This window comes from Nomascus leucogenys, chromosome 20, assembly GCF_006542625.1.
Source record: "Nomascus leucogenys isolate Asia chromosome 20, Asia_NLE_v1, whole genome shotgun sequence".
NCBI lineage: Eukaryota > Metazoa > Chordata > Mammalia > Primates > Hylobatidae > Nomascus > Nomascus leucogenys.
Window position 1 is genome coordinate 38213567 of NC_044400.1, and position 17074 is coordinate 38230640.

Here is a 17074-nt window from a genome sequence, read left to right on the forward strand (position 1 = left end):
TGTAGTATTCCTATAGGTTCTAAAATTATTGAGTTATAATAAAATTAAAATATTTTACCAATTTTGTGAAAATATAAACCAGATAAGAATGAGAAAAATATAAATATATGTAATTAGATATAATCTACATTTATATATTTATAAACATATAAAATGTGTATATTACATACGTGTTTAACCTTAACATTGAAATGCTAAAGAAAGTTTAACAATGTTTTTATGTTACATGCCAGAGTAGGAGGTAAGAGAGACGGGTATACTGTATTCTGCTTATACAACTAAAGTTAATATTTAAGAATACCAGGCTAGACATTCTCTTTCTTTTTTCTTTTGAATTATATATAAAGATAAGAATGGGTATGTGAGGATTCCTGAACTATACTGTATTCTGAGATGGTCTGAAAGCACAAAATACACTTGTGGGGAAGAAGGAACAGTATTATTAGAATTGACATTGTCCTAAAAGAAAACCTAATCTAATCCTCCATTGTTAGAGTCTGTGATTCTGTGTATATACCCAATTTCTATATAATTTTATAACTGTCTTCACATGGGATTCTAAGCTTCTCAAGAACAGGAATGAGAATATTTCACAGTGTCATCCCTTATGCCTCCTCAACCCCAAAGAAAACTTCCTGGTGCACAGTAAAAAAGGAATGCAAGGAAATAAGTATGAAGAATTCATAAAAGAGCATGGCATTTTTTTTCCTGAAATATAACAATGAAAATTTTCGGCCAGGTACAGTGGCTCACATCTGTAATCCCAGCACTTCAGAAGGCTGAGGCAAGCGGATCACGAGGTCAGGAATTAGAGACCAGCCTGGCCAACATGGCAAAACCCCATCTCTACTAAAAACACAAAAATCAGCCAGGTGTGGTGGCAGTCACCTGTAATCCCTGCAAGAGAATCGCTTGAACTCGGGAGGCGGAGGTTGCAGTGAGCTGAGATGGTGCCACTGCACTCCAGCCTGGGTGACAAGAGCAAGACCCCTTCTCAAAAAAAACAAAAAAAAAAAAGAAAATTTTACTTTTTCTTGGTCCTAACCATTTGGTTACCAGCTGTAGATCAACTGAATCAATTTTTTCCTATTTTAATTCATAATCATTTCATTATTTGTTCCTTTCAAAATACCCATAACAGGCTAGGCGCACTGGTTCATGCCTGTAATCTCAGCACTTCGGGAGGCCGAGGTAGGCGGATCATCTGAGGTCAGGATGAGACCAGCCTGGACAACATGGTGAAACCCCATCTCTACTAAAAATATAAAAAGTAGCTGGACATGGTGGTGGGTGTCTGTAATCCCAGCTACTCGGGAGGCTGAGGCAGGAGAATTGCTTGAACCCAGGCTGCAAAGGTTGCAGTGACCTGAGATTGCTCCACTGCACTCCAGCCTGGGCAACACAGCAAGACTCAGACTGAGGAAAAAAAAAAAATACCCTAACAATTAACAAAGATCTCTCTCCCAAGTGACGGTAATCAAATTATCCCAATTTCTGTAAGAGGCTAAGTTTAACCACTCTAATCCCTTAACTTTTTCCCTTTCCCATCAGTTTTTTCTACATCACTTACAACAGTTTAATTACCCAAGCTAGAAGTGATGATTTGAGGGTCTGAAAATGCACATATATTGTAAAAATGAGCTCTTCTATTCCTTCACTTTATGTAGCCCAGGATCTTTTTGTTATTCTATCAACTCTTAAGATACAACTAAATACTTGTTCCTACTATTTTATTCCATGTTTATCAGATAACTTTTTTTTTTAATTTGAAAGTTTTTGTTGCTGTTTTGCCATAACCAACTATTGGTTTTTGGACATACATAATTTTCTGATACTTCTGATCTTTCTCCTTGGTGTCAGTCAGAGCTCTAAACTGCTTCTTACATCCATCCCCCCAAAAACCCTCAAAATAGCATCATCTTTTCCAGTCAATAAATGAAAAATTTTGAGCCAATATTGACTGTTTTCTCTCTACATATTCAATTAACATATCCTATTGATTCAGTAATCCTTATTAAATCGATCCCTTCCTTTTCATTTCCACTGACCTTGCTCTAGTCTAGGCCCCATCTCATCAAGTATGGACTGTTACAATAATCTTAATTGTGGCCGGGCGCGGTGGCTCACGCTTGTAATCCCAGCACTTTGGGAGGCAGAGGCGGGCGGATAACGAGGTCAGAAGATCGAGACCACGGTGAAACCCCGTCTCTACTAAAAATACAAAAAAAAAAAATTAGCCAGGCGTGGTAGCAGGCGCCTGTAGTCCCAGCTACTCGGAGAGGCTGAGGCAGGAGAATGGCGTGAACCCAGGAGGCAGAGCTTGCAGTGAGCCGAGATGGCGCCACTGCACTCCAGCCTGGGCGACAGAGCAAGACTCTGTCTCAAAAAAAAAAAATAATAATAATAATAATAATCTTAACTGTTTTCTCCATACCTAGCAGACTTTCATATTTCCAATCTATCTACACTCTACCACTTCACACTCTAAAACACATATCTACATACCACTGTTTCACAGCTTAAAAACTTTCCCATCAGATACACTCCACAGCTTAGTTTTCAAACTCCTGTGTTATCAGATTCAAAACTGTGTCCTTTGATCTTTACTCCAGTAAAAAAAACCTTCTGTGTTCAGCCAAACTGACCAAATAAATGTTTGTTTCATGCATCGTGGAGAGTTTAACCTATGGATTCTTTGTTCATAGTTATTTTCACTATAAAGAGAAAAAAAAGTTTCCTTTTTTTTATCTAACCCAGCCTTAACTTTGCCTTTCAAGACTGACCATGAAGTCTTTTTGAAGCTTTCATGAAGCTTTCCAACCATCAAAGTTCTTATGACTATTTCTTACCATTATAGATAGTGCTCCACCTATGGCAGGTACTCAATAAACGTCTGATGATTACTTCTTGGGTGACCATTCATTCCAGTTTCCCCAAGGCAGTTCTAATCTAAATCTACTGTTCTGACATCTCATCTGGTTAGTGCTCCATTGACTCTCAAGTAGTGCCCAATCCCTTGACTTATACTTAATTTTCAGAACTACGCAGTATTAGTCGGTTTTCACGCTGCTGATAAAGACATCCCTGAGACTGGGCAATTTACAAAAGAGGTTTAATTGGACTTACAGTTCCACATGGCTGGGGAAACCTCACAATCATGGTGGAAAGCAAGCAGGAGCAAGTCACATCTTACATGGATTGCAGCAGGCAAAGGGAGAATAGGGAAGACACAAAAGCAGAAACCTCTGATAAAACTATCAGGTACTGTGAGAGTTAACTCACTATCTAGAGAACAGGATAGGGGAAGCTGCCCCATGAGTCAATTATCTCCTACCAGGTCCCTCCCACAACACGTGGGGATTATGGGGGTACAATTCAAGATGAGATTTGGGTGGGGACACACAGCCAAACCGTATCAAGCACTATTTCTGACTTAGAAAATGTAAATGGAGCAAAGTAACTAGAATACAAAATTTATTACTGCAATACAGTACTAGTTATTTCTGGTCATGTTGACACCATAAGTATCCTTTAAGGCAATGGTTCTTAACCTGTGGTAATTTTGCCCCAAAGGAACACCTGGCAATGTCTGGAGACATTTTTGGTTGGCCAGGGATGCTGCTGGACATCCTACAACACACAGGATAGCACCCACAACAAAGAGTTATCTGACCCAAATGTCAAGGTTGCAAAATCCTGCTTTGGGATTATCCTTACAATAACATTAATAAGATCAAAATGACATTTTTAAACAATGTGAATGTTTTTTAAGAGGAACTAAACCATCTTGAAACCAAAATGATATCTATTATTTCCTCCTTAGGTAAATGGCCTAATCTTTAATCATTTAGCTTGATGTGATGTGATGGTTTTCATGCAACATATTATAAGCAGTTGGTATGAAACGGAAAGAGTATTACTGTGGACTCAATAGTTTGGTTTGAATTCAATACTTTGGTTTGAATACTTCAGGGCACAAGAGGTGGACACAAACCTCAGAGGCTGTTTTCTAGCCAATAAAGGTAGCTATGACTTATGTTCTCGCCTACGTACTATTGCCACACTAACCTCTCCAAAATACCATTTTGTTAAAAGCATTCCAATATTCAAAAACTCTCCTCCTAGATTTCACAGGCCATTCACAGTATGATCTCCAACCCAATGATTCAACTTTCTCACTTGTTCCCTAACAAACATCCCTTTAGTTAAGATCTTCACAGGCCTTTTCTCTACCCTACTCAAATGTATCACTTGCTCTTTTCCCTAAACTTGTTGATTCTCACAGACAGCAAAAATACCTTTCCATCTGTGCCCAAATCCAAAGTCCCAGCTCTCACTTTTAAGCCCATATAAACCTTTCTTCTAGAAAATATTATTGGTTTCAGAGAGAACAGAATTTTATGTTCATTCTGTCTCCTAGCCAAACTCCAAACACCTTGAAAGCTTATGCTCCACTCAGTAATTTACACAAATATTTATAGAGCAGTTACCATTGGCCAGACATGGTGTTAGACAGAAATCTGAAGAAGAATTAAGATAAAACTAGATTATTATACCTCACATAAAGGTTGTTAGCCTCTTTCACTCACAGGCTGCACTACCATCAAGACTTACGGTGCCTGCTCATCAAGTTCCAAACCTCTAGATTCAGGTTTCTAGGATTCATCAGTTTTTTGGGTTTTGCTTTTTAAACCACTCCAGATCAGTCCTAAGTATAACCAATGGCAAATAAGAGTTTCACTGTGACAGGTCAACACAAGATTCATTATCTCCCACTGAGAGGAGAAATGAGCAGGCCCACTCAAAAGATACAAGCATTCACAGCCTAAAATTACTAAAGTACTCTTTCTGTATCTACTAAATAGGTATTAGCAAAAACACACAATTTAGTCTGATTATCACTATAGAATATAGTACCGATTAGATATTAAATGCATATTAAAAACCTAACTTGAGAGTACCTATTAAATCCCATTCCTCAAGCTTATTGGAGTCAAGGGTCACTTACAGACTAGCTTGGCCCACTCCTGCTTCTCATTCACACTTTCCAAACAAAATAAGCCTCAAGAGCCACACATAATTGAGTACTTTCTTACTCTCTCACAGAGAGAGGAGCAGAAGCTCCTGAATGGAGTAGTAGAGGGATGTGTGGGAGAGGAGTTTCAGTCTAGTACACTGCAGAAGTGGGAGATGATTTGATTCATTCTCATGAATTATAAACCTGATTTTTAACTAAATATAACTTCCTTTGTTTTATCTTTCCAAATAGTTCCAAAAAGTTCATATCTGATACTGTGGTACTACATTATATTGCATCTATTATTCTTCACATTTCAAGGAGATATAATCAATATTTTTTCTCTAAAGTCTCTAATTTCTATTTTATTCCATAATGTGAGAACTTTCCCAGATCAAAGTAAACTGTTTTGCAATTTTTGAGCCACTCCTAAAGACCTAGTTTAAAGCCTTCCTCTTAAATAAGCTAGTTTGTCCTAAAGTTGTTCATTTCCTCCGTAACTTCGATCCCAAAACGAAAAGATCTCAGAAGACGTAATTTCGAGTAAATGAAAGAGGTGAAATAAGAACTTATTATTACCAAAGCCTTAAAACCTACATTCTTTTACAAATTCATTTTTGCTACTGAAAATTAGCCCAACAGGAGTCACATGCAATGTGCTCTGGCTAGTACAGATAATTACTATAAGGAATAGTGTATTCAGGTAACGCAATCCATTTATATTAAGACACTACTTAATTCTGCTATTTACTGCCCAAATTGCCTGTTTAAAAAATAATGTCAAAATTACATGAATTTATATAGTTATAGATATGTTCCTAGCAGAAGGGTAAGGAGGCAGGGGTCTGCGTAAGTGGAAGTAGAAGGCAAGTAGCCTTTTTGGGCTACCAGGGTATCAGCACCAGGTTCCCTGGGCAATTTGGCATAGCAATTTGAATACAGGGAGGCCCCAAAGATGGGAACTGAGGAGCAGTAGCAACATCAGTGATCCAGAAGGCTCACAGGATGTGAGCTATACAACTTTGGTGTTCCTTATCTGATACTCCTAAAAACCAAAGTTGTGTTTTTCATGAAAACAGACTACATGATTTATTTAGGTAGATCTGATAAATGTTTTAATAGTTACACTTGTGGAATTTAATTTTTGAAATGTAAAGTTAAGAACATTCTTTTTTTTTTTTTTTGAGACGGAGTCTTGCTCCGTCTCCCGGACTGGAGGGCAGTGGCGCGATCTCGGCTCACTGCAAGCTCCGCCTCCCACGTTCATGCCATTCTCCTGCCTCAGCCTCCCAAGTAGCTGGGATTACAGGCGCCCACCACCACGCCCGGCTAATTTTTTGTATTTTTTTTTTAGTAGAGACGGGGTTTCACCGTGGTCTCGATCTCCTGACCTCGTGATCCGCCCGCCTAGGCCTCCCAAAGTGCTGGGATTACAAGCGTGAGCCACCGCGCCCGGCCAGAACATTCTAAGAAGCATTCTAAACCACTTTCGGTCCTAGGTGCTACTCAGTTCAATAAATGTTTTTTGCCCAATTAAATTGTTAAATTTAAAGCAAACAAGAATAATAGATCACAAGATCAAATACATGTCTTGGGTTCCAATTCTATCAAAAATATGCTATCATTGTAGTGTAGTGCTCCACCTATGGCAGTTACTCAATAAATGAAACCATATTTATTGAAGCCAAAATTTATCCATCTGTGATATATAATCTTACTACCACTAAGTAACAAGGAAAACTACAAGTAAAAAGGCTTCTAATGTATCATGTTATATTATGATTCCTACATGATCACAGAGTAATAAAACTGACTTAAATTTTATCAATAGGATTTTTTAAATTATAAAAGCAATTCATGTCTTATCAGAAAACTTGGAAATCACAAAAAGTACAAAGAAGTTTAAAACAAAGTGCTTCTGTAATCCTACTAAACAGAGCCATGCCAGTATTTTGGCTAATTTTTAAACTTATTTTAAAAATCAGACGCTACATCTAGACAGTATTTTCTTCTTTAACTCATCATGGGAAAGTATACATTCGATACTGCCATTATTCAGAATCTGTGAAGTATCTCATCTGTAACTGGCATAACGGTCACGTAAGAAATCCGGTCTCATTGTTTTAGTTTTGCCTCATTTTAACCTAACATCACTGATTGATTTCATTTAAATTAATGTCACTGAACTCTTACTATACTGTGGTCCTGTTCAGAAACATAAAGATGAATATGATACTATCCTCCTGCTTAAACTGCTCACAATCTAGACTACACAGACCAAAGCACAAGGTGGTTGTGTTAAATATACTCTAAAAAACGATATATAAACAGTGATAGGTTAACAATGAAGAGGAAGTAAACCAAGTTAAAAATTCAGGAGAATTTCACAAAGGAAAGAAAATCTGCATTGCGCCTGAAGAATAAGTAAAATTTTGGTTAAGAGAAGGAGGAGAAAAAAACGGATGAACATCAAAAGCCAAAGGGCATAAATGTTCTTGAAGGTTCTGGCAAAAGCAAGTAAATCTAGGAAAAAGTTAAATTAGCGCTGGACTGCTGAGGACTTTTAAATACCCTGCTAACTCATTTTTATTCACCAGGCAAGATAATGACTTCTAATGGTTTTCAAAATTCAAACCTACCCTCAAGAAGGAAACAACTGGCCATTACTGAGGATATTCAGAGAAATGTGCCACAGACTCAAAGGGAAAACATTCATGATGCTTCCGCTGCTAAATATCTCCTCACACTTAAGCTTATTAGCACTCTGTCTTAAAGGTATCCTTTTTTTTTTTTTGAGACAGTCTTGCTCTGTTGCCCAGGCTGGAGTACAATGGCGCGATCTCAGCTCTCTGCAACCTCTGCCTCCCGGGTTCAAGCAATTCTCCTGCCTCAGCCTCCCAAGTAGCTGGGATTACAGGTGCCCACCACCACGCCCAGCTAATATTTTTGTATTTTTAGTAGAGACAGGGTTTCACCATGTTGACCAGGCTAGTTTCGAACTCCTGGCCTCAAGTGATCTGCCTGCCTTGGCCTCTCAAAGTGTTAGGATTACAGGTGTGAGCCACCATGCCCAGCCTGTCTTGAAGGTATCTTATGCTCCCACATAGAGTGCAACAGAATTAAAAGAACACTCAGAATTCACCCAATTCAACTTTTTTCCTTCTTTGTAACATCGCCTGCCACAGGAGCATTCAGCAGTCTTTTGAAGGTTATTTCCAACAATTTTTTTAGGGTAGTCCATATCATCCAAAAACAGCTCTATTAAAAAATTCTTCCTTCTACTAAAACAAAATTTGCCTGCCTCTAATTTACACCTATTAGTCTAGTGATGAACAGTTATATAAGTAATAATCCTTATTAGAGTCCCACAAATACTCAAAAAGTTCTCTTCCCCAAGCTAAATATCTATAGGCTAAATAAATCAAGATCAATCGTTCTTCATCAGACTTGACTTTTAGGTTTGGTGTCAATCTCAATTTCACTTTATTAGCTATGTGACTTTGGGTTTAGTTTCTTTTGCTGTAAAATGGGGATAACATGACACATTCTACCACATGGATGTACTGTGAAGACATAATGCTAAATGAAATAAGCTAGACACAAAAAGACAAATATTGTATGATTCTACTTATACAAGCTACCTAGAGTGGTCAAATTCATAGACATAGAACAGGGAATTACTGTTTAACGGGTACGCAGTTTCAATTGAGGAAGATGAAAGGTCTAGAGACGGATGGTGGTGATGATTGCACAACATTGTGAATGTACTCAATGCCACTGAACTGTAAACTTAAAAATTATTAACATGGTAAATTCTGTTATATTTTACAATAAAAACAATAATAATTACGACTCCAAATTGTACACATTAAATGATTTAACATGTGTAAAGGAGCTGGGCACGATGGCTCATGCCTGTAATCCCAACACTTTGGGAGGGTGAAGCAGGTGGATCACTTGAGCCCAAGAGTTCGAGACCAGCCTGGGCAACATAGTGAGACCCTATCTCTACAAAACATAAAAAATAAATTAGCCAGGCATGGTGTCACGTGCCTGTGGTCCTAGCTACTCAAGAGGCTGAGGTAAGACAATCACTTGAGCCGGGGACGGGGGGGTATTGAAGCTGCAGTGAGCTGTAGATTATACCCCCACCCCGGTCCACAGAAAAATTGTCTTCCACGAAACCGGTCCCTGGTGCCAAAAAGGTTGCGGACTGCTGTCTTGCAAAATGCTTGGCATATAAAACATGGACACACCACAGTGACTGCAATATACTTTTATCAACCATGGGGCTCTGCTTGGCCAAGTTCTATTTTTTAAGAACTTGCATTATCATGTCTCTCAATGTTCCCAACACTGTGCTGCACACAGGTATTCTAAGTATTTGTTCCATTAAAGAAAAAAATTTAAAGCCATTTTAGAATGACCGGAAAACCACTGCTAACAATGGAATAGAGGGCAAGGCACAGTGGCTCATGCCTGTAATCCTAGCACTTTGGGAGGCTGAAGTGGGCAGATTGCCTGATCCCAGGAGTTCGACACTAGCCTGGGCAACATGGGAAGACCTTGTCTCTTTAAAAAAAAAAAAAAAAAAAGGGAAATAGAAAGCTTATTAGACACCTAACTTCTGATTCATCTAATCCACACACATACGCAAACCACATTACTTTGAAGTAACATCTCCTTGGTACAGAAGAGTCTAGAAAACATAAAACTTCCCAAGATGTTAGTATGTTAATCAGTGAATGACTGCCAAACTATTCAGATAAGTGGTGATAATTACACAAATTGCTTTATTAACTTAGGCTTACCAAATTAAATTACAGGCAAATTTTACCAATGGCCCTCTACAAAAAGCATACATAAACAAAGAGGTCATACAATAAATTAACTCTCAGCAGTGAAGAGCCACGAGTGACAAAAAAGTATAAAAACCACATACCTACCTAGCTGAGAATTGAGACATTTATCAACAAAGGTTATTGATGGGAAGTCAGTGTGAATTTGAAGTGTCTTCATAAACCTAAGATAAATTGATCTAGTGAGCCAGAATGTAGCTTAAAATGGGCTTAGGCCTACCACTCCAAATGATGGAAAAGAAGAGAAATTTTATCACTAATATCACAGTGAACATGGGCAGGATCAAAAGTCTGGATAAAAGGAAATATGGTAACTTCTAAAGAGAAAAATAAGCAGTGTCTAGAAAGTCCAGACCAAACTGATTCCTTGCAAAATTCAAAATTGGATTTAAAAAGTTTGTGAAGAAAGGAAAAGTGAATACATGAAATGCTAGAACATTCATCATGAACAAGTCCAAACAAATCAACTGCAATGGCTATTTTAATAGGTTGGTAATAGTAATGTAGTATTCTTCACTGTAGGTAAGAATCTTGTAGGCAGAGTATAGCTTAATTATAGCAAGGCATTTTACAAAATCTTTCATAATGTCTACACAAAATGTCATATGGGCCTGACGATAATAGATAGAACTAGTAATTATTGAACAACCATGTGTGTTGATTAATGGACTGGTGTTAATCCAGAGTGAGTCTAGCTGACGTGCACACATCAGAGTAATTTATTCTGTCAATTTAATATTTTTATCAACAGTTTGAATGAAGACATAGTAGATATGCCTACCAAATACGAAGATGACCAAATAAATCAGAAAGGATACTATTAAATGTTTAAATAAAAACTAACAAAAGGAAATTTAAAAGCCTTATATTTAATCTAAGCACACCTAAAAATATATAAAATAAAAGCCTTATATTTAAGCTAAAAAAAAAAATCCATTACACAAAAACTAGGGTTAGGAAGACTCAGTTTAACATCTTATGTATAAAATATATGGGAGAGAAGTTGATACTTCAGGCTCATATTAAGCATAAGTAACAAAAGTTAAAACTGTCAATGAAGTATTTGGTTAAAAAAAACCAGCATTTGGTTCATACCCACCACACTCTCCATCTGATCAAATATCATCTAAAATGCTGGGCACAATTCTGGGAACCATGTATAATGACAATGAGCAACTTAGAGTTAATTAAGAAAAAAATAACCACGGTTGAAGGATCAGAGAATTACATTATCTAAGGAATGATAAAACAAACTGGGATTATTTACTCTGAAGAAGAGAAGGGAATGCTCAGAGTGTGTGGCAGGGAGAAAGGGTCAGCAGGGACACCACAGTAGTCTTCGACTATGTGAAGAGGCCACTCATGTGAAAAGGAGATTATACTTGGAAAAAGCAAAATACTGTGGGATCAGCATAGTCTATGATGTATAAAGACCTGGATTCAAATCCTGGTGCCATCATTTAGTGTGCATTATTTGATGCTTGGAGAGAGATTAGTTTTCTTACCTAGAAAATGATACCTATCTCATAAATGTGTAAAATTAGAGGCAAAAAATATTTATAAGCTGCCTGGCACAGACTGACACACTGTGATGCACAATGATGTTAGTTCTCGTCCCTAAACTTTTCTGAGTTATTCCAGAACAGTGTTTTTCCAAGTGAGAACTGCAACTCATTAATGGGTCACAAAATCAGCTTAGCTGGGTAGTAACCAGCATTTTTTTTCTAATGAAACAGAATAGAAACGGAAAATATCGAAGCATATCACTGGTAGTAAAAGTAATCAACATTTTGTGAAACTTTTGCTTCAGTTATTCAGATACATGTGAGTTACAATGTGTTTCTTATCATGAAGCTGGGTCAAAAAAAAAAAAAAAAAGTGTGAAAGTGACTGCTGTAGAGCACTGTTTTCTATGTGTGTTCTATAAGATACTAGTTCCTGGGGAGCTCAATTAACTTTAGGACCAAACCATACTCCCTAGAGATTTACTATGTTCAAAACACATTAGCATCTCCAGGAGCCCAGCATTAAAGAAAACTGTTTATTTTTGTTGAACCCAGTTTTTTCCACATTTATTCCATCCCGGAACCCACCCACTTTTTTTCCACATAACACTTACTGACATCTTCAGAACTAGCACTTTATGGCACATACACTCGGGAGGAAACATTCCTGTAGATGAAAAGGAAGGTGCAATAGCTAGAAGTTACAAAAGGCAGATTTTTAGCTTGCTAAGAAAGGAAAAAATATTGACTTTGAATCTTCCTGCGACTGACATCCATCCCCTACAACTTTTACCCTAATCACATACCCCAACGCATTTTAAATATGATTTATATTCGACTTTCAGTTCACACAAATCTCAGAAAAAGTATAGGACACCTATAATATCAAGATATGAAGCCAGGATCAAAGCAGTACGCAGGAATCATCTGGTCAAAAGAAACTCCTGGAACAGTATTTAAGGAAGACTTGCTTTACCTTAACAAAACTCATGCTCAGGAACCAAAGCAGCCAAAGACTTAATCGGCTTCTCCAAGTGAACTCAATGTGTTCTAATAATACATAATCTAAAATGGGCTGATGGGTGCAGCTAATCCTCATTATTATGAGCATCATTTTATTATCATCACTTGCAAGAGCCATGTGACAATATTTACAGGATTCTGGGTTCTTTTAAAGTGCATACATACCCAAGATTCCTTTGGGAGAATGCAATTTCACATTTATATCAAAAACTGTCACTACCATAGTCAGCTCTAATATTTGATATCACTTGGTAATAAAGGTTTGTCGTCATATACTCAAGAGTAATTCTGTTACTCAAATCTTCCTAACTGGGAGTTACAAATACCTCTGACTCTGCTCTTGTAGCTGTCAAGAGCATAAAATGCCCTTCCCGCTCTTTCCTCACTTTCAGACTCCAAGCCACCTCCTCCTCAAAGTCTGGCCCAACTACTTTGGACTACTATTTTTTTCCCAGTTACTGAGCACTGTCAGTACCCTTTGTTCTATCACTCTTTGGGTAATTCACTGTACACTTTCTAGTTTATTTAACTGCACAAAACTTCGTTCTCAACAAGACTATAACTGCCTTATGAACAGGGATCAACACTTAAGAATCTCCAGAATCGCCTACAACATCATGTAAGAACTGTTTCTTGATTTAAGTAACTAGGCTTAAGAGTAACAAATAGCAGCTTGTTTTAGACAGTTTACTATGTGCCAGATCCAGCGCTAAATGCATACATAATTATCTTACTAAATTTTCATAACTCTATAGAGGTAAGTGCTATTATTTTCTCCATCAAATAGAAGAAGAAAGTGAGCCTCAGAGTAACTTGCTCAAGGTCATACTGCTAGTAAGTGGCAAAACCAGGGCCGAATCCAGGAAAGCTCTTAACTACCTCAGAACACTGCAAAGTTCCAGCCCTGCAATACCAGAGTCTATGAATTATTTCGATTTCACTAAGTTAGAAGTTTTAATTTCAATAGAGCAGAGACATTTTAGCTAAAAGTTAAAACTTTAAGAAGAATGAATTAAGACAAATAATTGCCCACACACATCTTTATAATAAAACGAGGGGAAAAGCCTCCCATGTCCTATTTATGAAAGCGATATTAAGGTGGGGGGCCACAATTTCATCAAGAAGTGGCTTATGACAATACAGCTTTGGTTTAGATTTTTAAATAGGACTCTTTTTCTCTGCCCCTAGGAGGACGTGGAAATGAAAGATGGATGTGATAACTGTCAATTCAGAGCTCTGCAAAACGCCAGACTCAATTCTTGTGTTAGAAAATAACAGCCAGGGCTCTTGTTCCACCCTTGACTCTTCACACAAAGAGTAACCAAAAAAAAAAAAAAAAAAAAAAAAGCAGCACCATCCTCTGCCCTCTTCAAAAAAAGGCAAGCTTTACCCCACTACCCAAAGGGGAGTGCTGATTCACACGGTCTCCCCATCCCCGCCAGAAATGGGTCCCAAACACCAACCGCTGCATAGACATAGACGACTCTGGTCTGCCCCCGACCCCCACACCTGGTGATACCTTATCAAGCAGACCCCTCTCCTACATCCAAAATGCCCAGGGCCACCATCCGAAAGCCAGTATCTTACACAAAGCAGGATCCCTGCCTACAAAGCAGTTTCCCACCTCCGACTCCTTCCCAGGCGAACAGCCCTTCTCAAGCTGCCCCAACCCACAGACCCCAATAAAGTCCAGCACCCAGAAGGTCCACAATCCAAAGGACAACGCGCTACAACCCTGTTACTTGCGCACGCCTCGAACCCCCAACTCCAGCTGACGTTCCCTCTGCCAAAGAAGAAAACCACAAGTCCCCACCGGAGAGCGGACCCGGCTACACAAAGCGAGGCGCGCGACCAGAGGGACCCTCAGAGGACGCTCTCCGCCCCCGGGCCCGTCCCCGCCCAACTCCGGCCCGACGCCCCGCGCTCACCAGCTCTCCTCCTCCTCCTCCCAGCCTGACAGGCGCTCCAGCTCGTCGGGCCGCAGCGGCTCCACCTCGTCCAGCAAGCCGCCCTCGCCCGCCGCCAGCAAGGAGGTGGCGTCCCGCAGCTCTTCGCTACTCGTCCGCCTCGGGCCCGACCCGGCCCCGCCGCCCGACTTGGCGCTGAGGCCCAAGGGGAAGCCCCGAGGAGACGCCGCGCCGGAGGAGGGAATGGACCCGCCAGCCCGAACCGGGCTGCCGGGCCCGAGGGAGCCGGCGCCCTGCACGGCCCCCGAGCGGCTCCTCAGCTGTTCGTTCTGCTTCTCCAGCTTCTTCACCAGCTCCTGCAGCTTCCGCACCTCCTGGTCCGCGTTCACGTTGGAGTTAACGTCCTCCATCCCGGCCCCGCCGCCGCCGCCGCCGCCGCCTCCGCCTCCGCCGCCCGCTCGCTCTCGCAGCGACAGGGAAAGAGCCGGAGGAAAGAGGCGTCGCCGCCGCTCACTCTAGCCGAGGCGCCGGCATATAGCAGGACCAGGCCCCACCGCCAGGGTCCCCCCACCTCGGGTTCCAAAGCGCCGCTGGCCCCAGCCGAACTGCTTCATCTGCGCCGGCTCCGCGATTGGGGGAGGCGGCGCCAATATCCGGCCCCTGCCGCCATATTCCCTCCGTCCCTCCGCCCCCTGCGGGCCGGCCCAGTCGGTGACCTCAGAACGTCGGGGATGGACGCGGCCGCCGGCGGGCGCTGAGAGGACCCGGCGCCGGCTCGCGGCGGGGCGGGGCCACGGACGGGGCCTGCGGGGCGGGGCCAGTGCTTGAGGGGCGGGGATTAGGCCGGAAGGGGCGTGTCGGCGGATGTGGGACGCGGCTGGGCTGGCTAGGGAGGGTCCCTGCAGGCGGGGAGGCCAGCAATAAGGCTGGCGGCGGGCGGGGCTGAGGTGGCTAACCCGGTCCTCGAGCAGCCTCGCCTGTTGATCTGGGCGTGTGGGGTGTTCTCCACCCCTTACACGGAGTGTGGGACCCGCGGGCCAGTCTCGCCCTTGTTCCGGGCCGGATCTCGAGTGGGCGCTCAGCCCGGCAGTGGAGAGACAGTTTACTTCGTTCAGCAAATATTTAATCGATGCCGACTTTTAATTGGAGATTGTCTCGGCTGGTGAGGGCCTCTGAGACTGCTCGTGTTCTGTTTCTTCCCCTGAAAATAAGAAACCCCAGTTTCAGACAGTTAAGAGAGGCCTAAGGTCAAAATAAGCATAATTTCTTGAGTGCTTCCTACTGGCCAGACACTGTGCTAAGCACTTCTAAAGGCATTATCTCATCGGTTAAAACATAGTTTTCCCGACTTAAAAGTTTACAGCACACTGGGGCGGAAGCGGGGGATAGTAGACGGCTTCTTTACTCTCTTTCTCCGTTTATTGACTAACACTCCACTCTTTGGATCATTTTCTTCGGAAAAAGTTCCTCGTAGTGTGTCTTGACTTTTTTAAAAGTTGTGTATTAAAAGTACTTGATTGAACACGCCGACAGATACTGAAGAATGCAGAAAATTGTATGAATGTGCAATCTGCCTTTAGAATGTGGCAGCAAACCTAAACAAAACTTAAATGCTTTGTTTTGATCACATTCGTTGGTCTTCAGATGTCAATTGTGAACTGCTTTGGCTTGTGTCTGCAGCTTTTCTTCAGTTGCCGCCTCCACCCTTAGTATAATAACAATGATCCAGTCTTGTTACACGTGAGTGTGGACTCATGCCATGACTGACTTGCTTCTACCCTTTAGCTTTTCTAGTGCCATATTCTCCGCCTGCCATCTGATTCCTTTTCTTAAATCCCATACTTTCTCATTCAGGAAACCTCTTCCCGACAATTCCCCAAAGATCTAATTATTCTGCGTATTCTAGCACTACCTGGTCAACAGTTCTCAATAGGCGTTTGCACTTTTTTAAAAATTGGATTTTTTTCTAAGAATTATTTTTCGTTTGTTTTTGTCTGTTTACTTGATTTAAAGAGACCGTTCATTTTTGCTTACCATGTCTAGTACACTGACACAGTAGACAATACTTGGTTTGTTGAAATTTAAGTAGACTGTAAGTTCTACTTAAAACCAGGTAGCTATTTATTCGTAGCAAAAAACGTATTTGTGTTAAAAGTTTGCTGGCTAACTATAAGTCGAGTATTTTTCTAGCTATACAGACCTAGTCAAAGGATGTGATTGTTTGCTAACATAATTGTCAAGTAATATATATTATCTGTGTAATGCTCATCTAAATATCACTGCTCTTTCTGACCAGTCTGAACTTGTTGCCAGAGGGTTAAAAATCATGACTACTTCACGTTTAGCAGTTTTCACTTGCATTCAATGCTTTGTAAAATAGATTCCAACTAGTCAGTTTCTGTAAGGAGAACCTTTCAAATATACTCCTTGAAAAGAATAGTTCACCGGATATTATGAAGTTAGCACTAATGTTTGTGGGGCAAGAAGAGCTTGTTTTAGTGTGGAACAATGAATTAAGAATCAGAAAGCCTGATGTCGGGTTCTAGCTGTAGCATAAATGCACTTGACCTTGATCGCTGCTCTCAAATCTCTGGTCCTTAGTTTACTTTAGAATGCGTGAGTTGGAGGATCTCCAGTATCTCTTCCAGGATCAAAAAGTAAAGGATTCTGATGAGTCCTCATGTTTGCAAAACATAAGAGTGAATATACTTAGATATGTAGAGAAGTTCACAGTGGATAGATATACTTGGATTTTTAAATTCT

The 17074-nt window shown here is 40.6% G+C and overlaps 1 protein-coding gene across 2 annotated transcripts in view; it reads right to left on the reverse strand.

Annotated features, from left to right (window-relative positions):
* The window catches only part of SLAIN2 (SLAIN motif family member 2), a 79574-nt gene extending 64423 nt beyond the window's left edge, over positions 1–15151 (reverse strand). The window contains exon 1 of one of the 2 annotated variants that reach the window (XM_003258428.4): positions 14333–15151. In XM_003258428.4, coding sequence (XP_003258476.2) covers positions 14333–14721 — 389 coding nt within the window. In that variant the 5' untranslated portion in view covers positions 14722–15151. The remainder of the gene's footprint in view (positions 1–14332) is intronic. The other variant, XM_030801117.1, reaches the window with a different exon arrangement.
* Between the last annotated feature and the right edge of the window lie 1923 nt (positions 15152–17074).